This window comes from Crocodylus porosus, unplaced genomic scaffold, assembly GCF_001723895.1.
Source record: "Crocodylus porosus isolate Cpor-Errol unplaced genomic scaffold, CroPor_comp1, whole genome shotgun sequence".
NCBI classification, from domain to species: domain Eukaryota; kingdom Metazoa; phylum Chordata; order Crocodylia; family Crocodylidae; genus Crocodylus; species Crocodylus porosus.
Window position 1 is genome coordinate 44,911,892 of NW_017728948.1, and position 22,575 is coordinate 44,934,466.

The 22,575-nt window shown below is 40.6% G+C and overlaps 1 protein-coding gene across 3 annotated transcripts in view; it reads left to right on the forward strand.

Moving 5' to 3' along the window:
* Positions 1–22,575, forward strand: part of WDR19 (WD repeat domain 19) — a 96,486-nt gene that overhangs the window by 60,399 nt on the left and 13,512 nt on the right. For all 3 annotated transcript variants that reach the window (XM_019552908.1, XM_019552911.1, XM_019552910.1), the window contains exons 21-29: positions 659–716; positions 1,573–1,719; positions 1,844–1,926; positions 5,465–5,548; positions 6,519–6,665; positions 10,107–10,231; positions 11,710–11,822; positions 14,517–14,585; positions 16,798–16,875. In XM_019552908.1, the coding sequence (XP_019408453.1) occupies positions 659–716; positions 1,573–1,719; positions 1,844–1,926; positions 5,465–5,548; positions 6,519–6,665; positions 10,107–10,231; positions 11,710–11,822; positions 14,517–14,585; positions 16,798–16,875 (904 nt within the window). The remainder of the gene's footprint in view (positions 1–658; positions 717–1,572; positions 1,720–1,843; positions 1,927–5,464; positions 5,549–6,518; positions 6,666–10,106; positions 10,232–11,709; positions 11,823–14,516; positions 14,586–16,797; positions 16,876–22,575) is intronic.

The window sequence follows — 22,575 nt, forward strand, 5'->3', positions numbered from 1 at the left end:
ACCTTCTTTTTGCCCCCTATGTATTTAAAAAAGGACTTCTTGTTGTCCTTGATCTGGGAAGTTAGTCCCAGTTCCATCTCTGCCTTGGCTTACCTGACTGCCCCCCTGCATCCCTGGGCAACCGCAGTATAATCCTCCCTGGTGATGGCCCCTCCCTTCCATTGAGTAGACACCTCCCTTTTAGCTAGGAGACATTCCCGGATGCTTTTGGTGAGCCATAGGGGCTTTTGCACCCTCCTGCCGACTTTGATCTGCTTTGGGATTACTTCCTTTTGGGTTTGGAGGATTGTCTCCTTAAGGAGCAACCACTCTTTTTGGACACTTGGTTCCCCTCGCCTCCAGGACCTCTGTGCTTCCCTGACTGTTCTCCTTAGCTAATTGAAGTCTGCGTTCCTGAAATCTAGGGCTGCTGCCTTGCTGCAGGCCTTTGCCACCATCCTTCTGTGTTAGCAAGTCTGCTATTAATTTTGAGTGCTAAAGGAGGTTGAGTGAGATTCATCTCCTTTATGCCATAGGCTAGAGGAAGAGAGCACTTGAACTGCCCTAATGGGTGCTACCACTGCAGCATTCCAATTAAATTACTCTAGACATGCACACATCTGTAGTAGAATAGTTCAGCAGTTGCAGAATAGATAGATACATTTTTTTTTTTTTTCAGGGGTGATTATGTGAATGCTTTGGCACATTATGAGAAGGGAATCACAGGAGACAATAAGGTAACTCTCTTCAGCAGTGATGTGAACTATATCTTCATGTTCCAAGCTTATTTATGTATAGCATCTTACATTATGTTGTAAGCTATATATTCTTCTTCCTGAGAGAAGACTGTAGAATCCATATTTCTCTGCTGTTATTGTACAGACACAAAAGGACAATTTTTGATGTAAACTGTTATTTACAAAAACCCATTGTAAATACCCATTAACATGGCAGTACTGAGAAATTACTTTTTTAATGTATGAATAATTTCATAATAAACTTTTGTAAATATTAAAGAGAATAATACCACAGTGAGGGAAAATATATTATATATGGTACTTATTTTCTAATGAAAATCTTGGTTCTTTTTGTATGGCCATCAATTCAGTAAAAGAATAAAAAAACCTCTTTGTTTTGTTTTTGCAAAACATTAAACTGCAGTTTTATCTGATATTTGAAACCAAAACCAAATATGCGAATTCATGGGGTTAGTCTCTTCAAAAAAGTTCAGTTTCAGGTAAATCATTTTCCTTTTCTGTATACAACTGATTTTTGTTTCTTTTTGAAAAGGGATCCTCCCATACATCTGACCAATTCTTATAGTAAAATATGTTAAATACAAAATTTCAGCAAAAAGTAAGCATAAGAAGGAAAACACAGGATTCACAGTATTAGCAGTTCCTTGAATTAATCATAAACAATAACCATAGCTTTTTCAGATGCTGACTGAAATTTCCTCGACAAGAATGGTTTAAATTAAAATCAGGTTATTTCTGGCTAATGTATTTCACTGTTACAGTTGTTCTTGTAGGTTCTGCCAAACCAATACTATTTTTTACAGAAGATAGTTCTCACTTTCCTGTTGTTTGCCAGTACCAGGAACATGATGAAGCTTGCCTAGCAGGAGTAGCTCAGATGTCTGTTCGAATGGGAGACATCCGTCGAGGAGTAAACCAGGCCATTAAACATCCTAGTAGACTGCTAAAAAGAGACTGTGGAGCTATTCTGGAGAGCATGAAGGTATCCCTAGTAATAAAAAGAGAGCCAGTAACACAATGAATTCTCATATACAAACTATTATAATTTATTTGTAGTAGTGATTATATATTACAAACAATATTTATAATAATTTGCATTATTATAGCAATTTTCAGAAGCTGCCCAGCTATATGAAAAGGGACACTATTATGACAAGGCAGCATCAGTATATATCCGCTGTAAAAACTGGTAAGTACAGCTTTTAGTGAAGCTTTACATTCCATGAGAAACAGGTTATATTTTTAATACCCTTTTGAAAGGAACAGAAGTCCCTAAACATTTTGATTATCATATGAACTATTTTTCCAGCTAATTGGTTTATCAAAACAGTTCTTAGGTTCCTGGGAAGTAGGCCAACTGGAGTCCACATGGAACAGATCTTCAGAAACCCAAGTGCAGTTGGTCAACTCTGATATAGTGCATAATTTTATTGGAAAATAGTGGTTGTTCTCATTATTTGCAAATTTCTTTTTGCTGTGTATTGTGTTTAGCTTGATTTTGTAATTGGGTTTTCAGATTCTTTATGTACTGCACACTTGGAATCTTTTTACTTGCATAGTTATGTTTAGTCCATTAAATATTTTTTATAAAATATGTTACAACAGATACTAGATGGCTCAGATGGTTGGAAATCTAGTTTGCTGGTTCATATTCAGCATAGGTCAGAAGTATTTAGTAAGAGCTAGTAGTATATTCAATGTAATTTTTAAATTATGTTGACCTTAGTCCAGCTCCCAGTGGACAGGAGTTAGTACCACAAAAGCACTTGGTCCCTAATGAATGGTTAAGTATTTTATATTAAGTATTAATATAAGATAATGCAGTATTCCCCTCTCAGGCAAGTGCTCTAACCACTAGGCTAGAGTATCACATCTAGTCTCTGTGGGTCAGTGACTATTTTAATTCTTCCATACAAAGTGGAACAGCTTAAACAGGAGGAACTGAGAAAACCATGCACCAAAATACCCTGTATAGTCTGGTGGTTAGAGCCAGGGACAGCATCCTTTTGACAAGAGGAGGGACAGAACAACCCACCTCTGGTTCGACATGAGTCAGGTGGCTTTGGCAGTGCGTCAGTAGTGGCGGGGCTTTTTCTGCCCCTGTACTGGGGTCAGACAGCTGGTAGGTATACCTGTGCCACGGTTCCCCCAACTCCCCACTCCCCAGCTATGGTGCAGGTACAGCTTGCGTCCACTGAGGAGTTGTGTCAGAGCCAGGCAGCTGGAAGCTGTGTCCTTGCTACCATTGCTTCTCACCCTTCCCTTCCCTCCCCTTTACCCCCACCTCCACCTCCCAGCTGTGGCATAGGTCCTTATTGGCTAGACACTGTGCCCATGCTGCAACCAGGGAACAGGAAAGCTTGGAGGAAGCAGTGGCGCAGGGTCAGCTTCCAGCTGCCTGGCCCTAGTACACCTCCACGCTGCCTGGCCCCAGCACAGGCAAAGCCCTTGCTGACCACTGGGTTAAAGGATATGTGTGGGCGGATGAGATGGCTCAGGCAGACACAGAAGTTGAAGCCAAATCTCTCTCCTCCTCCAGCTGCATCTTGAGAAAATGAGCAGTGTATGCTATCAAGGAAAAAGCTCTGAGAGCTGTGAATCCTAACTGAAGGCACTTAGTGCCTCCCCGAAGTTTGAAGTCAAGTGGTGAAATCACAGAGATGTGTAAATGTAAGAGATACCCCCCTTCTACATTTCCTACTAGCTACTTGTGCAGCTTTCCACTCAACATGCCAGCTTTCATGGATCTAATTCTTAGGCACTTTGATTTACCTGTGAATGCAGGAACCTAGGTGCTTAACTCAGAATGATTAATTCCAAGATGCCTAAAAGTTGGATGGTGCATCACACAGCATTACAATAGCTAAGTCCTTTTGTGGCTCCTAGCTCCGAAGTCATCATCACAGATTTTCCACCATAATTGGACCCTTATTAGCAGTTTCCCCAGAGCAAGCAAAACTAAATGGATAGCAAGACAGATGTGCTCCTAGAGCTTGTTCCTCCCTGTCATAATAGAGAAACATAGGGCAGTGCAGTGGGAGCTTGCATAATTATTAATATGGTATCTGTTTTATGGACAAATTAAGAATGCATCAGGCTTCAGTGTGGTCATTCTTGCACTACTAATGAGTAAACACAATTCCCACTAGTTACACATTTAAAATAAAAAAGAAAAGGTAGTTCAGTCTCCTTTCACTGCAAGAGTAGTGTAAAATGACCTGAAAATGTATTGCAAACCATTATATGACCACATATCTGGTTTTAGGTGTGAACAGAAACATGGATTTGAAAATCCTGATGCTCTTGAAAACTTTAGGATGCATGTAACAGAAGAAAATATGTTGGAATATAAAGTATCATGATTAATTTCCATGTCCATTGAAATGAAAATGAAATCAGTCTTACAAGCTCCTTTTGCATTAAATGTGACTCAAAGCATATGTTAAAGTATACGTTCATACTGTTGCTGATTCCTCACATGCCAAGTTAGACCTTTTTTCTTTCCTCTTCAGTGTTACTGTATTTACTTGATTAGAAGAGGTTTTTTTCCCTTTTTTAACATGAGGGCAAAAGGCCCCTTACCTTACAGTTGAGTATGAAGTGGCAGAGAGCATTCAGCTGTTTTAGCACCAGCTCCATCACTGGAGCCACAGTTGCCACCTGCCTCCTGCTGCCTTGGCACGTTCTGCCACTCCTCCCCTACATCCCCCAGTCTCCCTCCTTTGCTGCTTCTCATTCCCCCTCTGCCACATTCCTCCTTACCTTTGTTCTGCACCAGCAGGCTCTGTCCTCACTGCAGCCTGGAGCACAGAGCACATGCTCTAGACCGGCCCTATAGCAGCAGTGCCAGCTTTGCACTACAGCTGTGAGGCTGGGCTAGAGCCATGCTCAGTGCCCCAGGCTACAGCAGGGAAGGAACTTGCTGGCATGGAGAAAAGGTAAGGGGGTGAGGTAGAGGGGCAGGTTGAGGGGAGACTTTGGGGTGGGGGGGCCTGAGGCTGTGGAGGGCAGAAGCAGGGTAGAGGGGGACAGAGGGCGATAGGGGAAGGGGGATCAGGGCAGACTGAGGCTGCAGTAGGCTGTGGCAGGCACAATGGGTTCCTAAACTGGGAGGTATGGGCAACAGGGGCCAGACTGCCTGCCCCACTGCCTGTTCTCTACCACCTGCCCCTCTACTGCCAATCCTGAGTCCTCCACTTGTCCCTTCACTGCCTGCCCCATTACTGTCCCCCACTTACCATGTGCCTCCCTCTGTCTGTCCCCCCACTGCCTGCTCCATTATTGTCCCTCCCCCTTATCTCTCCCACCACCACCTGCATTAGTGAGGGGGACTAATTGAAGATAGTCCTCCAATAATTAGATTCCATACATAGAAAATTATAATAAATTTATAAATTTTCTGTATAGAATCTAATTAAGGGGGAGAGGTTGTCTTATGTTGAGTCAGTATTCAGGTAAATACAGTACTATAAATATGCTTATGTTTTACTCTACAAAGGCACTGGCATGCTGCAGGTACCAAGGTGTAGGGTTGACAGCCCCAGAGGTCACAAGTTCAAGGCTACAACAGAAGTGCTTGTGGTGTGGCTCTGTCAGATTCCAATGAATCTGTGACTTCTCCTAAATACCTTGTCACAAGGTCATGAAAAAGGAAGCAGTGTGCAAAGACAACTCAGAAACAGAGAATGATTATTACTTAATCTCTTTTTGTTATCTTGTTTTTCTAGGGCAAAGGTTGGTGAGCTTCTCCCTCATGTATCATCACCAAAGATTCACCTGCAATATGCCAAGGCCAAAGAAGCAGATGGCAGGTGTGTTTTATGTTTAAGATCAAACAGCTATGCCTTTAAAGCTACCCAGATGTTTAATCTCTGTTCATAAAACCAATCACTCTTAAACGTATTCAGTGAACATAATGATCCTGAAAGAATGTACAAGTCAAACCTTAAAAGGAGATTAAGAAAAATCCATGGATTTTAGGAAAGCTGTTGTTTTGATTGATTACCCTTGCTTTAAAGCTTTTTGTCAAATAGTTTTTTAAAGTGGTTTTCTAGTACTATAGGTTGTGGTCAGTGTTGATGTGCTGAACTTATTCTGAATCGGAAGATGCTTTTTCAGTTTTTGGAGTGATTTGTTAACCTCATTTTGAGAAGATAAAGGAAAAACAGAGTTTACTCTTTAAAAAAAAATCACAGATGTACCACATTTATTTGCACTAGGAAAGAGAAACTACAAATTACTGATTAAAGAACAGATAATCAAAAATAATATGAGAATCAAGAATACATGCTCATAAAATGTAGTCTTTGGTAATTATATAAGTAAATGTACTGAAGAATGTTTTATGAAATAGCGAAATCATAATAGTAGGATAGTCTTTAGAGCTCGGCAGTGTTCTTCCCTAATTCATTTTGATTTGATTACAAAGTACTATTCTAAAGCTGATGCCGTAGTGAGAATGAACAAGATCCTATTTCAACTTGTTTAACTATTGGAATAGGGATTTGCCTGGTTAAAGGCTGAGCATTGGCTCTTATTAAAAAAGCTGTTAAAAAGTTTGATGTACCTAACTTGTCAGTATAAATAACTGTGGAGGTATTCTCAAAAGATACGGGTTGTATCAACAGATGGCACATAATGTATGCAGGCATAAGCATACAACTTCTCAGGTGTATGCTTATGCCTGCATATATTATGTGCCATCTGGAGGATGTTGTGATGAATTCTTAACAAAACTAGAAAACCTTACATATGAAGTATGCACTGCCTTGTTATTTGCAGATACAAGGAAGCTGTGATGGCTTATGAGAATGCCAAACAGTGGGACAGTGTAATTCGGCTGTATTTGGATCATCTGAACAATCCTGAAAAAGCGGTTAACATTGTCAGGGAAACACAGTCTCTTGACGGAGCCAAGATGGTAGCCAGGTAATCAAGTAGTCACATTCGGTAAACCTAATTTTCCTAACCCTTCTTCTTCTTTAACCTTTGAGAGACTATCATCTTTGTTTCTGTCTTCTGTACTTCTTGCTAAGTGCTAAAATTGTGTAGTAGGGATGACTGAAACATGAGTTGTCAACGACATTAAATCATTTTGTCTATCTCCAAGTAAGTTACAGCATCAATTTGTGCAGTACTATAATAGTTGCTTTGGATGTGCGCTCTACAAAGCTTTTGATATGACTCAATCTCCATTTTGTTTCTTTACTGCTGAAGACATAAGTTTTTGACCCCTCCCACCACCAGATTGTTTTGCTTGGTTCAGGTCCTACAGCTTATGTCTATGTATGGTGGGGATTTCAAACTAGTTTTGTGCCCCAAGTTAGATCCAGTCTGCAGGGTTCCTTGTGGGACGGAACCATCCAATGCATGTGTCAGTGGTGGCAGCTCTGTTTTCCGTTCTGGCTTGGGGCACAAGGCATGTGGTGGCAGCCTCAGGTCCAGCATGGAGTGGCAGAGCTGGTGACTAAAAAGGTAAGGCCACCGTGGTGGCAACAGGTGAAGGCAGACCACAGCTATATCAGCCCTCACTGTACCTCCTGCCACTGATTGATTGCCATGTCTACCAGGGCCCGGATTCTGTGGCAGGCCACTCCCCACTGGGAATGCTCCCCCCCAACACTTCCAGTTGCTAGCCCAACAGGCTGGATAGAGCAGCTCTACCGACAGCATCTGGCCCACAGGCCATTTGTTTGACACCCTTGATATTAGGCATAGTCCCCTCAGTCACTTTGTCACTTCTGTTATCCTTATGTTTTGTTACTATATTACCTTGTAGTAGCGATTGATAGTATTATAGGTTTTGTGTGTGTGTGTGTGTGTGTGTGTGCACGCGCGCGCGCGCACATTCAAGGTAGGGTCTGGTTCAAATTGTGAACAGCTTGCAGCACAGAACCTCCTTTAATCTTGGAGTTCCCCCCATGTATTTCTCCTTCCCCCTCCCCCTCCCCACCTACCTGATTGGCAGACGGGCCTGTCAGTCCCACTGCTTGCCACTTGCTCTTGATGGCCAGGAGGCAAAAAACATGTTTTACATATGCTATGGTTTTTGCTTCCTGGCCATCAGGGGCAAGTGGCGGGGCTGAGGACTCCTTCCACCAATCAGCAGTGGGGGGTAGGGAGTGGGGGCACACGAGGGGAACTCTAAGATTAAAGAAGCTGCCATACCATGGGCTGGGCCCATGATTTAAACCAATCCTATTTATGGATCACCCACAACATAACAGGAGCATTGGTAAAGATTTGTAATAACCAAGAATGTAGTACAATCTTTCATTTGAGCTTCTGGTAAGGAAAGGTTTAAGTGCTTGCTAAGGGCTTTTTATGTGTTTGTTTAAGCCTCAAAAGTGCTCACATTAAAATATCGGGAGCTTTCTGAAGGACCTTAGCTAGTGCTAGTCAGTTAGGTTCAATTTGCATACTGACAGGTGACATTCACCTGCGCTGCTGAACAACAGTGCACGTCTACATCTACCTGCACCATGTAAGCCTAGTAAAGGGCTGCACAACATGTTCAGCAGTTGAGCCGCCAAATGGATTGTATTTGTACCGTCTGTATTTAATGGATCTAGGTACTACAGCAGTGAGTGTGAGGCCAGTGTGGAAGTTTCCTTGGAAGACAGACCAAGAGGAGTGCTATGGGAACCACAAGTGTGTGTTTCTGTGGATCCAGTAGTCCCCAGAACCTTCCTCTGGTGACTACCATGGGGATGTGATTGCTACTGAGCTCTAACCATTGATCTCTGTTGAGACCTGCATTTTACCACCACATCTTCCAGGGATAGTTTGGGTCTGCTCAAGTAGAACAAAAGTTATCCGTCACTCACGTTTAATTGTGTGTAAAAGTGTAGAAACTCAATCAAAAGTAATCAAAATCCATTCAGTTGATTTAACTACATTTGTTTAAATAGGTATAATCTGGAACATCGCTTGTTTTTAAAATAGAAGAAACAGCAGTGGACAAATGTTCTCAGGCAGTAGTCTTCGCTAAGAATCAATGACAAAAAAAGTTTTGGAAGCATTTTAAATAAAACAAACAAACAAACCCTGAAAAACACTTTTTACATTTGAATCTCTAAAATTTTTCAAAGCTAAAAGCATCAAACTCTCACAAAACTTTCTAGACCTAGATAAACAGAAAGAAATGACCCCAATGGCAATAATTCTTTAGGCATCTTCAATCAAGAAGGCTTAAAATAGAAAATTCTTCTATTCCATAGTACTGTCCAGAAACTAATTTGATATAATGTGCATGTGTATTTCACCATCTAAGTTTATAGGTAGGCTAAGAGCAGCCTTCTGGAATGTTTAGAAAAATAAATATATAGTCCCTCAGTACAGAATTAATTTATTTAAAACACAGTGATTTGAATAATCAAAATCATGATTTAAATCAGCAAGCAAGAAAATTGTATTGAAATCATAATTTCTGATCTTGTTTTACACTTGTATATCTTAGTAATTTTGCTAAAAAATGATAATGATCTGCAACTGTATATTTCATTTACTCTAAATATGATGTTTCTTTTTGCTAACTGAGAGGGTACATTAAACACTCATTTACAGTTATAAAGCTTAACGTATTTATTCAGATTCTTAATTTTTCTATTTTGTTAGAAAATAGTAATTATGTTATTTACTAAATGACTGATTTTTTGAATTCATCATTTATGTCAAGTTGCTTTTGGATGGAAATTGCTATTCAGTTAAAAATGCAAAAAAAAGAATTTTGAAATTATTTATTAGTTAAATATGATGGATAAAAAGCTATAACATGCTTTCCATTTAACTGATTTTGTTAAATAAAAGTGAACTGAAATTATTATTAATGGTCAACATGATATTCAAGGTATTAAAACAAACAGAACTCAGCCTGTTGCATATTTTTGTTTGTAAATTGGAAAATAAAATAGGCTTGTGCTTTTTCAAGTCCAAATTGGTTTCTCATCTTTGATTTAATTATTATTGAACTGAACTAAACTGAATAAATAGATCCCTTTACAACTACAAAAGGGTAACAGCTGTTTATCATTGGCTCTGTGTGCTTATTTAGCTATTGATTTACCCTAAGTGGCTTGAGGTTTTTTGGTTTTGTTTTTCTTTTTAGATCTTGGACAGCAAATATGTATTTCTTGAATTTTTTTAATTTAATTTAAATCATATCATAACAAGTTTAGGTCATAATGGAGGTTCTACGTTTCAATTTTAATTTAGAATAACTTTCTTTTTAAAAAATCATTAATTTAAATAGATGAGTTGTTAAAAAAAAATTTAAATCCACACATCTGTTGCACAGGGCATATTTTCTCTGGAAAACATTTGAAGTGTTCACATATGGTTCAACAAAAGCACTAATTTGTTCTGTTTTAGATTCTTTCTGCAGCTGGGTGACTATGGTTCTGCCATCCAGTTTCTGGTCATGTCAAAGTGCAATAATGAAGCTTTCACACTGGCTCAGCAGCACAACAAGATGGAAATTTATGCTGACATCATCAGTGAGTATTCTGGTTTCATAATTTTCAGTTTTCAATAATTTATAGCCTATTTATGATGTATAGCTTAGAGAAATTTGTAGTAATAGTGTTAAACTAGACATCTTCACATCCCCAGATCCTTATCTTCTATTCTCAGGAAGGGGGATGATGGTATTTAGGAACTGTGTCTGCAACCCATAACCTGGGCATCGTTTTGACTTGGACTGTTCTCTAGGTCCTCATGTCCAAGCTATGTCTGGGTCTTGTCTGTGATGGGCTCTCTCATCCATCCACTCCCGTTAGCCTATAGCACCATCCTCTACCACTGGCTACTTGTTGTATTTCCAAATATTTTATTTTGTTTGTTCTTGCTGCCATAGTGCTCCACATACTTGGGAACACTTACCCCCATCCCTCCCCCAAACACCTGCTAAATTATTTCATACGTATCTTCCATCATGTATATCCCTAGAAACCTCCTTTATCAGATAACTATAAAAACAAACAAACAAATAACCTTGATAACAATTAAGCTGTCTGTGCTGTGACTGTTGTCTTGGATTTGTAAAGCCATTTCTTAGATCTGTATTTGTCCACTGCCTAGCATAATTGGTCCTGGTGTGCAAGGTAGATTTAACACACATGTTGAGGATGGATGGCTTCCAGTACCCAAGCCTGTCCAGTTAGTTAGTTATCTTCACACTACACTGTAGTGTGGCCATACTCATACATTAAGTACTTCAGCACTGCAGATAATAATCTCTTTGATTATTATTGTTAGGTGTTCTGTTTTATTGTTTCCACAAGGGAGTGGAATAACTCCTGGAATTAGTTCATGGTTATGCCTCTGGTTTACTGTGTTCTGTTAAAGGATAAAGGTACTTAGTAAGTTTTATACCATAATGTTAGTATGAGCTGCTTCACAAAGTCATCGGTTCTTAATCAAAGATTAAGGAACTGGGAACTGTACAAAATGCATCTAGTCGGAAGTTCAACTGGACCTTCTTCGTTTGAGCACACTGTAGGGGGTGATGCTCCCTCAGGCAGACTCAGGAGCCCTTTTCTTATTAAAACCAGTCCCTTTATTGCATACCTGGAGACCTCTTCTCTGGTGGAAACAAACCAAGTCTTCTAATTCAAATAAACAAACATGTCTCCACAGTAACAAAATGAGTACAGGTATACAGCAAACATACACCAAACCTCTGGGTCTTTTCCCAGATCCTGAGAGAGAGGCAGCTCTGGCATGGTGCTCATCCTTCAGTCAGTCTGCCCTCTTTCTCCTTCTCCCTCCCCTAGCTTCCCTTCCAGGCACCTGTTTAACTTCCTTTGGCCAGTCAGTTCTCCTTACCAGCTGACCAGTCACTTCTGTCTACCTGTTGCTGGGCTGCAGCTCCTGGGCCTTGCAGCCTGCTACAAGCTAAAATTGTATTTCATAGACTCTAGAAACCTGGTTTCACAATAAAAATTCTGTTACTCCAATTATCCATTTGTTGCAGGCTCTGAGAACACTACCAACGAAGACTATCAAAGTATTGCACTATACTTTGAGGGAGAAAAGAAGCATTTCCAGGCAGGAAAGTTCTTTTTGCTGTGTGGTCAGTATTCACGGGTTAGTATTTAAATAGTAAAACTGCAAGTTTTTAAATGTCTCTAGAAACAATTGTGCAAAACATAGGCTTCCTACAGATTAGAAAAAAAGAGAGCCTTTTTAGCTTCTGTCTAATAGCAGAAAATATGACTTAAAATAAAACTGAATGTTTTTCCAGTGGGTAAAAAATAATAAATATTGTGTGCTAGATGTGCACTCAGTGGTAACTCTTATTTACAGCACTAGAAGCTTCAAACACATATTCCTCTAAGAATTACATGAATATATAATTAGAACGCGCTTATAATTTATTTGCATGTCCAATGAATACTTGGATATAAAAATACTCATTAATCTACGCAATATGGTAGCAAACTACAACATAATATTATTATAGGAAAGAGTATGCATATCAGCACATTTCTCATTGCCTGCAATATAAATAGAATCAGTCAGTTGATTATTATTAAGTATCCTATTGGCTTTATAAACCCGCTGAGTGCTGCAGTTATGAAATGCTGTCAATGGCATCATTAGGTGACCATTGCTTTTAGTGGGCTGGTAAGGGAGCATTCTGCACTGACCATTGCTCCCACTTTGTAATGCCTTTAAAAACAGTTCCTAAACTCATTGCTGATTGTATGAGCTGGGAATAGTTGTGCCATGAAATTGTTCTGTGCTGCTAAAAAGAAAAACTGAGGAGAAGAAAAACTAAATAATTCCCAACACATGGGAAGGATAAAGAAATATACATTAATGGCATAAAGGTATATAATGTTGAGCACATGATGAAAGCCTTTAAACAGTTTCTTATAAACCTAAAGTATAATATATTGATTCAAACAGGGTGGAAATGGCCAGTAAGGGTGACCACACCAGAATGCACATGTAGCCCCTGCTACCAATAAACTGCTGGGGGAAAAAAGCAGAGTATGTTTATACTTTGTAGATTATAACAATCCAGCACCAGAAGCTAGAAGAGGAGCTAGACAGAGTAATGGGAAGAGAGTGAGGCTATTAGGGCAGTTTTATATAAAACATGTATAGCTGGATCACTTGCCCAAAAAGGAAAAGACTTGGATATTCAGTTTCCAATTCTACCTGAGGAGTTTCAAAAACACCTTTTCTCCTTCCTAGAAGAGTACTGTATTTTTTCACCTACAACATGCACCTTTTCTCCCAAAATCAGCCCCCCAAATTTGGGATGTATATGTTAAGTGGGGGGCTTGATTTTCTGCCTGAGATAAAAGCACCCTGCCTTGATTTTTTGCTTCACAGTGTAGCAGCTGTTGCATTACTATTCAGGCAACTCAGTGAGTGAGTTGACTTAATGGCTCATTGTTCCTCAAACTTCTCTCCTTTTCTGTGGTCTTAACATTCCACTAATCAAGGTAACCTTTCATATGGCTATTTTGCTTTTTTCTGGCTGCTCCTGATCTCTCTCTCCTCTTGTTTCATAGCCTTGGAGACCTATAGCTCTTTTCAGAATTAAAGCCCACCCACAGAGACTGGTCTTCAGGAGCAGTTAAGCAGGATTTCAGTTTAGTTAAGCAGTAAAGGGAGGGTGATTCCCTCAGCTGAAGTCTAGGATCTGTCCCTGCTCTATGTAGCCACAACTCTGGAAAAAATATTTTTTTACTTCATGCTGCCTTTCAAAAACAAGGTCTGTATTATATTCTGGGGCATGTTGTATGTTAGAAAATAAGGTATCCTAAAAAACAGTAAAACATCCTAGAAGCAAGGACCAGCACCATCCAGTAAGAATTTTGTGAAGGTGAATACCCTAACTGCTAGGCTACAGACTTCAGCTGCTCTCTCATCCAGTGAATTTTAAATTCTTTACTACAGTGCAATAGCTTTAGCAGTAGGATTGGAGAGTGTTTTCTTCTACCTCCCTCTTCCCAGTTAGCCTTCAGCCTGATGATTAAGGCACTTCTCTGAGATGTGGACTTGAGGATCAGGCTGAGGGGGGCAAAAAACCCCACTCACTTCCCAGGAAAGTTGTACTAACCACTAAGCCACTGTATAAATGGTGATGCATTGGCATCCTCCCAGGTATGTTTGAAAAGAAAGTAGATACTACAACTGCATGTTTTGAAGAGCCTGAGCCTAAGAAAACCTACTGGATTAGACTTCTTGGAGGATTTAGACTGAGGAATGCCTAGTTTCTGGATCTCATTTTGGTTTGAGCCAGAGCTAGGAGCCAACGTGCTCACCCCTGTCAAAATTTGGAAATTCAGGACATGTCCAAAGACACAACTATACAGTAGCTGTGTGGGGAGTTTAAAGTAAAAGCAAGTCATCCATACAGTTTAAGCAGCAATTTAGTGGGGATTTTCAGGATTGCAGTTTGGGCAATCCTAGGAACCTAAGTCCTTTTCTTTTTTGGATCTGGCCCTAAACCTTTATGAACGCAGAATCTTGTATAGATTATGCAGAAATCCACGTTCAGCTGTTATGTCTAATGATAGAAACCAGGTGATTTAAAAATCTAATTTCTCATGGACAAAATTGCAAATACCCAGTAGTGTAAGCAGGGGAGGATGATCAGGGCACCAGCCCTAGTCATCAACTGATAGGGGCCACAAGAGCATCAGCTGCTGCTGACCCAGCTGTTGCTGCCTGCCCCCCACGGTAAACAGCTTCTGAATTACGCCTCTTGAAATATCATATCGTTTATCTCAATTATAATTCTATATTTCTATTTTGTTACAGGCACTAAAGCATTTTCTGAAAAGCCCAAGCACAGAAGATAATATGGCTATAGAAATGGCAATTGAAACAGTAAGAAACCTCAGAAATTGAATATTTAGCCCAGTGAGTCTCAGCCTTTTTAGATTCAGGGCATTTCTCCATAACTTTTTTTTTATTTGGTGTCATCCCAGTTGAGAACCACTATTTTGCTGTGTCTGCTTCTTAACACTAGGAAGCACCACCACCAAGTGGAACTACCGTTCGTGTCTCATGCACTGCTAGATAAGCCTAAAGCAGGCAGGAGCACCTGCTCTTGCTGCAGCTCTTCTTAGTCCAGACCCTGCCTCACACTTCTCCCAGAAACAAAAGCATATAGTGCAGTTTGCAAGATCATGGGGGGAGGGGGAAAGGGGGGGTTAACAGGGAAGGGCTGCAGCAGGACTCGGTACTTCTGTCTGCTTTAGTTTTATTACATAATCTGAACACAGGCAAAAGCAAATGCAGCCCTTCCTGATCTAGATATACATAAGTCAGATGGAGTGCAGATTGGCTCAAGGGTCATACTCAGAGGGTGGTGGTGAACGGGTCATATTCAACCTGGGGGGAAGTGGGCAGCGGAGTCCCCCAGGGCTCAGTCCTTGGGCCTGCGCTGTTCAATTTCTTCATCAGCGATTTGGACGACGGGGTGAAATGCAATCTGTTTAAATTCGCTGATGATACCAAAATTTGGGGTGAGGTGAGCACGCTAGTAGGGAGGGAAAGATTGCAGCAAGATCTGGATAGGTTACAGGAGTGGGCTGACATAAACAAGATGCGTTTCAATACTGACAAGTGCAGGGTGCTGCACTTGGGCAGTAGAAACCAGCAGCACACTTACAGAATGGGAAACTCCCTTCTTGAGAGCACAGAGGCAGAAAAGGATCTTGGAGTCATTATTGATTCCAAGATGAACATGGGCCGACAACGCGAGGTCACAGTTGGCAGGGCTAACCGGACCTTGTCGTGCATCCACAGGTGCATCTCGAGTAGAGCCAGGGAGGTGATTTTCCCCCTCTATGTGGTGCTGGTCAGGCCACAGCTGGAGTACTGCGTCCAGTTCTGTGCGCCCCATTTCAGGAGGGATGTGGACAACATTGAGAGGGTCCAGAGGAGGGCCACCTGCATGATCCGGGGACAACAGGGCAGACCCTACATTGAAAGACTGCGGGACCTGAACCTGTTCAGCCTTCACAAGAGAAGGCTGAGGGGGGACCTGGTGACTGTCTATAAACTCACTAGGGGGAACCAGAAGGGTTTGGGGGAGACACTTTCCCCTAGTGCCCCCTGGCATGACAAGAAACAATGGACACAAATTATTGGAGAGTAGGTTTAGGTTAGACATCTGCAAGAACTACAGGGTGGCTAGGAGCTGGAACCAACTTCCAAGAGAAGTGGTGCTGGCTTCTACCCTGGGGATCTTTCAGAAGAGGCTTGATGCCTACCAGGCTGGACTCATTTGAGCCCAGTTTTTTCTCCCGCCCAGGCTGGGGGTCAGACTTGAAGATCTACAAGGTCCCTTCTGACCCTACTTCTGTGAGTCTATGATAAGGCATGTGGAACATTTCCATCTGGCTGCCACAGCACCCCTGAAAGGGTCTGTACCCCATTTGAGAACCAATGATTTAGCCTCTTTTCAAGAACTCAGTGCCTCTACCATAGTGACAGTTATCAACATTTTTAGCCCTAGTGCAATGGTTCTCAATATTTTTAGCCTTAAGGTGCCCCTTCCATAACTTTTCTAAATTTCATGCATGCCAGTTGAGAGTCACTAAGCTAGAATTTAAACTGAGAAAAGATATAGAGGGAGCCTTGAGAACCACTGGTCTAGCTGGTGCCAGGTAAGAGCTGCAGGGTCAGGATCTAACCCTACTGTTCCCTGGCTCTTTCCACTGACTGCTCTGCCCCATACCTTAGCTGTTCCTATGGAGGCAAGGGCAGCCCCCACCGCTGAGATTTGATTCTACAGTTTCACATGATAGATTGTGTTCATAATTAGAATATAGTAGATGCAGTTATAAACCATGTCACATTATTGATTAAGGACGTTCATAATGTGTTTAGATATTGAAACATGAAATATGGCATATCAAACAGAAGTCAGTCAACCCAATGTGTTACCCAGTTTAATACAGTTAAAACACATGACTGATGACACATTTTTAAATATACTTAAATTCAATTTTTTATATGAGGAAATCTAATTCCTTTCCCCCATATTTCATGTATTATGCGCTGACATTTTTCCTTTGTCTTCATTTAATAGGTGGGGCAGGCAAAAGATGAAGCTCTGACCAACCAACTGATAGATTACCTTATAGGGGAGAGTGATGGCATGCCCAAGGTACTACATTTGTCATTCTAATATTTTCTCAAATTTCTGCTACAGGATGACATATTTGGGGTTTTGAGGAGTTAGCAGGGTTTTACTGATTTGGTTTGGTATGGTTTGTTTTTTGTAGCTTTCAGTAGATAGAAATATAGTGCTGAACAGATTTTTCTAAAGAACTCAGCACATGCACTTTGAAGCCAGATTTTCAGAATAGCTTGGCTTCTGCTTATGTTAGGAACATAAATTAATGAGCACATCCACAAAAGCGCTTAGCACTAAGCATCTCTGAGATGTGGAACACTGGAAGCTGCTTGCCAGTGACATAATTTGAGAATCTTGGTATTTGATTTAACTGCCTAAATGGGAACTGAGCTGCTTTAAAATATCTGTCCCTTTATTTTTTTTTTACTTCATTATATAGGATTACGCAACTTAAAATTTGACATGATTTATTTAAGAGTCCCTTCCACCTGCAGGTACAGGTTCGGGTTCCACAGATTGTACTTCATCTTATATAAGGTAGCTAGCTGTGCTAGAATGTACAGTTCTACATGTGATGTGTGTGGTGTCACTTCAAGTAACTAAGATGAAAAGAAAACCAAAGAAAAGCAAACAACTAGGAAGAGTTTTAATAGCATACTTTCTGTAGAGAAGTGTTAATTATTTAACATTAAGAATATAAAATCATATAGATGTTTATTGTTATTGTGACTAATGGGAAGTTCCCTTCTAGATCCTTGTGGACCTTTCTTTCATGTTTTTTAGAGAAGCTGACGAGAAATGCAGATGATGCAAAACTAGGGAAGGTTGCAAACATTTTGGAGGATAGGATTAGAATTCAAAAGGCTCTTGATAAATTAAAAGAATTGTAATGAAATAAACCAAATAAAATTGAGCAAAGACTAATGTTGTACACTTAGGGGAAGAAAAACTAGACACACAAATACAGAATAGCAGGTAGTAGACTAAGCAGTGACTTTGTCAAGAAGAATCTGGAAATGATAGTGGATCACAGACTAGAAGGTCTGTCAATAAGGTGACAATCACAAAAAATGCAAATACAGTTTTAGGCTACATTAACAGAAGTGCTGTATGCAAGGCACAAGAGATGATAGTATGACACGCAGCAGTTAGGCCTTCCCTGGAGCATTGTCTGCGGTTCTGGGCCCTGCATTTTCAAATTATGTAGAGAAAATTGAACAGGATCAAGCAGCAAATGACAAAGATAATAAAGGGTTTGGAATGAAAACTGTACATGAAAAAGTTGAGAGAACTAAGTATGTCTAGGCTTGAGAAATGAAAATTAAGGTAGGGACCTAATAGCAGTTTCAAATATTCGAAAGGCTGCTGTAAAAAAAGGGAGAACAGTTGTTCCCTTGCCACAGTGGGAAGGACATGAAGCATTTGATTTAAGCTAAACCACACCATATTTTAGATTACATTAAAAGAAAAAAAACACTTGCTAACCACAATAGCAGTAGGACAATGGAACAAGCTGCCTAGGGAAGTTGTGGAATCTCCTGCTTTGGAGATTTTCAAGAGACATCTTTTTGGAATAGTTAAGAACAGCACATTCTGTATTTGTTCAGGGGGTTGGACTTAAATGACCCTTGAGATACCTTCCAGTCCTATGATTCTATGCCCCCCATTACAGCCAACATCCTTCATACAAAAGGGATCAAATAGGGCTTCTTTTGGAGCCTTTAAGTCACTTTTAGAGAGGGCACCTGCCCCTTCTTAGACGGTTGCTACTTTTACTTTGCTGACTTAAAGCAGTGAGACATGCACTGAGAACGGCTGCCATTAGGTGCTAGATTATTCTCACTTTCCTCTTATGAAATCTGTTTCTTTTGTTACTCCATTTACATGCTTGGTTTGCAATGTGTACAGTCATATTTGTAAATGCATGGGTAGAAAATGTAATATCCTTTATGCTTAAGGGGCAAGAGAAGACAAATTACTGTTCTTTCAAAAGTAAAATCCTCTTTTTTTAATCTATACAATCATTATCTGCTCAAGCGTATTCCTATCTGGATGTGTACCACCCACTACTTGAACAAAATGTAGTTCAGGCTTGCACTGTCACATCTGAGATGAATTTTATCTGTTCCTTGTGGCGTTACGTACAATTAAAGTTAAAATGTTCACTGCAAAGAGCATGTCCACCTTCTGTATTACTGTACTGGGTTCTGAAATGGAGCACGGCAAAGAGGTCTTTTTCAGAGCCATCAAAAGCAGGCAGGATTGGGCCATTCCAATTCCCTGGGCCTCTTCGTGCCTGAGCTACAGGGAACACGTTCTCGCACACCTGCAGCAGCAGTAGCAAGATCCTTTAGGGCTTCCTCAGTGTAAGTTACATAGCGCTGTAAGCTCAGTCACAAATTCTGCTCTTTGTTATGAGGATGGTTAGGCAATCATACAGACAGCATGCAGTTGTGGCAAAGGGCTGCTCTTCCTTCCAGAGATGCCAAGTACATGGGGACCTGGGGACCCTGGCCCCCCTCAGGAAGAGGGCTGTCTTCTGAAATGCATAAAACTTTCTACATGTCCAGCATCTTAGGCCCCCTTGGCAAAAATAAGTTGGTGCCTATGCTCCCTTCTCCCGTTGGCCTGCAGTTTGCAGCTGAAGTGAGGCTAGGGAACTTTGGCTGTTCGCTGTGCCAGATTCAGCTAAACATTTTTAACTGAGTAAAAGCATCTCTGTGCACCTTGAGCAGCTGCATTATCTCTGTGTTTTGTTGGACTGTTTTGATGTCATCTACTCTCAATGACGTCAAAATTCTGAAGGGAGCAGATGCAGAAGAGAACAGAATCAAGCCGCAGAGACCTGAAGAGATAAGAGCTGTAAGGAATGTAATGGGAAATCTGATAGAAACCAAAATTTCTCTGCCCTGAGAGGAAATAAATCCTCCTGGATACAAAAGATAGACGGAGATGAACAGTTACATCTGTCACATTTTGTCCTTTATATACATTACAGCCAGGCATTCTGGGTAGGGTATAGGTGGGTAATGGGATGTGACTGCACTATGAAAAAGCTTAGGAAATAGTTAGGAAGGTGCTTTAGAAACCATAGTACCACTTTATATAAATGCACTCATTGCCATGTTTAACATTGATTTGCATATGAATGAAGGGCATTCTTTTCCTCATTTTAAAGCTCTCTTGTTCTTTTTGAATGCTTTACACCATCTGCCATAGTCTCTCTCAGTGAGTAACATCATTTTACTTTATCAAATCATAGTTACTACTTTTAAAATAAAAACAGCTAAGTTTTACTTTCACTACAGTATGGAAGCGAATGCCTATATGAACTTCTCAGCCATTCTGAGCCACATTTCTTTAGAAGAGCTTTTTGGAAATATTGTCATATCACTGAAAGCAAGACTGAAATTGAAGTAGCAGAAACGTGCTAATCCTCTCGCTGATGATTTTCAAACTAGACAATTCTCTCAAGTCTTTCAGTAAACAATTAAAAGGGGTGTTGTGAGGTGTTATAGTATTAAGACTTGGCTACTATAAAAAATGTTGCTTACACCATAGTTCTGTTCTAATATATTATAATACTAAATACAGTATAAACTGTGATTTTCATTTTAATGTGCAAGAGTTATTTTTAATGTGCATGTGGCCTCTGGCCACTCAGAAGTTAGACAGCTATGTATTGGATGGTTACCCTCAGAAGCGAGACTCAAATTATCCAGTATCCTCATTTAATATAATCTTCTTTCTCTAATGGATTTCTCAATGGGTGCTAATTAGCAAGCTTCTGCTGTTTTTGTTTGTGTTTTCTATAAATGGAAAATGTTTTCAATTTTTAAAACAAGTCAACCTGACATGCAAGTTCTATTCAGCATTTGAATTAAAAACAGCAACCATCTATCATATAGTAAAACTGCCTTTCCCGGTGCTTTGAGAGGTTTATTTAGAGCTGTTTTTCCTAACATTTTTTTTAGAAAGCCAATCTAAAAGCTCATAACATTAAATTAACACACAATGGTCTGTATTTTTAAAGGCTTTTTGTGCATCTTCAGCTATTTGTAGCCACAATTTTGATCATTTAGAGAGCTAAATGATTGCAACGCAGTTTGAGAGAGACGGGATGCCATACCACCTCAGAAAACTGGTCATCTACACGCGCATCCGGTTTCTGACAGTTGGTAGGCAGTGTAATGGAGGAAGTTGTAAGAAATGCTATAGTGGACAGTTACGTATTAACCTGATAATCAGGGACTTTTCTTCCTAATGCCAATCATTTAGTGATTTGTTTGAATCCTGATACGTGAAGGTTTCTATCCCTTCTAAACTCACATGTTCTATCTGACATAGCTGTGGAAAATTTATCCAGAAAAATATCTAATCCTTGTTTGACTATGCCACTGAGTTCCATACGTTATATCAAAATAGTATTTCCTATCATTAGCTTTACATTTTTTGATTTTCAGTGTCCGTTAAATGTCCTTTTATTCTGTACAGTGAGAGTGTCAAGAAAGGCAGCTGACATTTCTTTCTGTATACAAGTTTCTCTATTTTGATTACTTCTGTCATGACTTACTCATGTGTCTCCTCCTTCCACTGAAGAATTATAGGGCTACACCCTGTTTTATTTTCATGTGTTTAAGTGGAACTTACATAGCCACATAAGGGCAATTTTTGTCACTCATTTTTGAAAACTTAATCCCAGTCATGGAGGTGTTCCTCCACATGCTGGCAATAAAACACCATGCACACGCTAGCCTAGCATTTAGGTCACTTGCCCAGAGAGAGAGCCAGATGCTAGTCCTCCTCCGCCACCTTGAAGCTGAATAAACAGCATTGGGATAACATTCATTTGAATAAACAGCATTGGGACAGTTTTTGCCCCACTAGTTCAGTTTCAGCTGTAACACCCTCCATTTGCCTCCTGCCTGTTCAGTAGGCCAGCTCAAAGAGGAGGGTGGGTAGAGAGTGTTCTGGGCAGTGCTGCAGCCTATAGCCTAGTGGCTAGAATGCTTTTCTGTGACACTGGAGATTGAACTGACCATGTCAGTAGCTCAGCTAAAATTCCTTAGTTGAATCCAAAGGTCAGTAGCAGATATGCAGTTGCTTTAAGCAAACATTAAAAAAGACTAGCTGTTAGACTGCAGTACTACAGCATTAATAAATGAGTGCACTGAGAGTAGTTAGTTACAAACATTTGAAATATTCAAAACCCAAGATAGCCAACCTTAATCTGTCTTGTATACTTTGCTTCTTTACCCTTAGTCCATTCTTGGTGGGATTTCCTAGATTTACTCATGCCAAGGGGTTGACATCTCAAGCTACATGTCTCTACCACTTATCTTCTACAGTAAGGCAGAAGACTGAGCAGCGTGTTACCTTGGAGCAGGGGAAGGTAAAACATGGCCGGCAGGCCAGATCCAGCCCACCAACTGATTGGAACCAGCCCGCAGAAGGCACCCAACAGTTGATGGGATCTGGCCCATGGCTGCCCCTGCAGTGCTCTGCGTGGGTCCAAGCCCTACCTGCTCCCACACGGGGCAGTCTGCACTGAGCTGTCACCTGTGCCCACTGGCCCTGGCCAGTGCACACAGTTTTGCTGCCCCAAGTGGGAATGGGCAGGGTTCATGTGCATGTGGCACCCCCTGCCTGATCACCCTCTTACCCTTCCCCCAGCCCCAAGCAGCCTCTGGCAGACTGGAACTTTGCCAGCTTGCAAAGGAAAACCTGCAG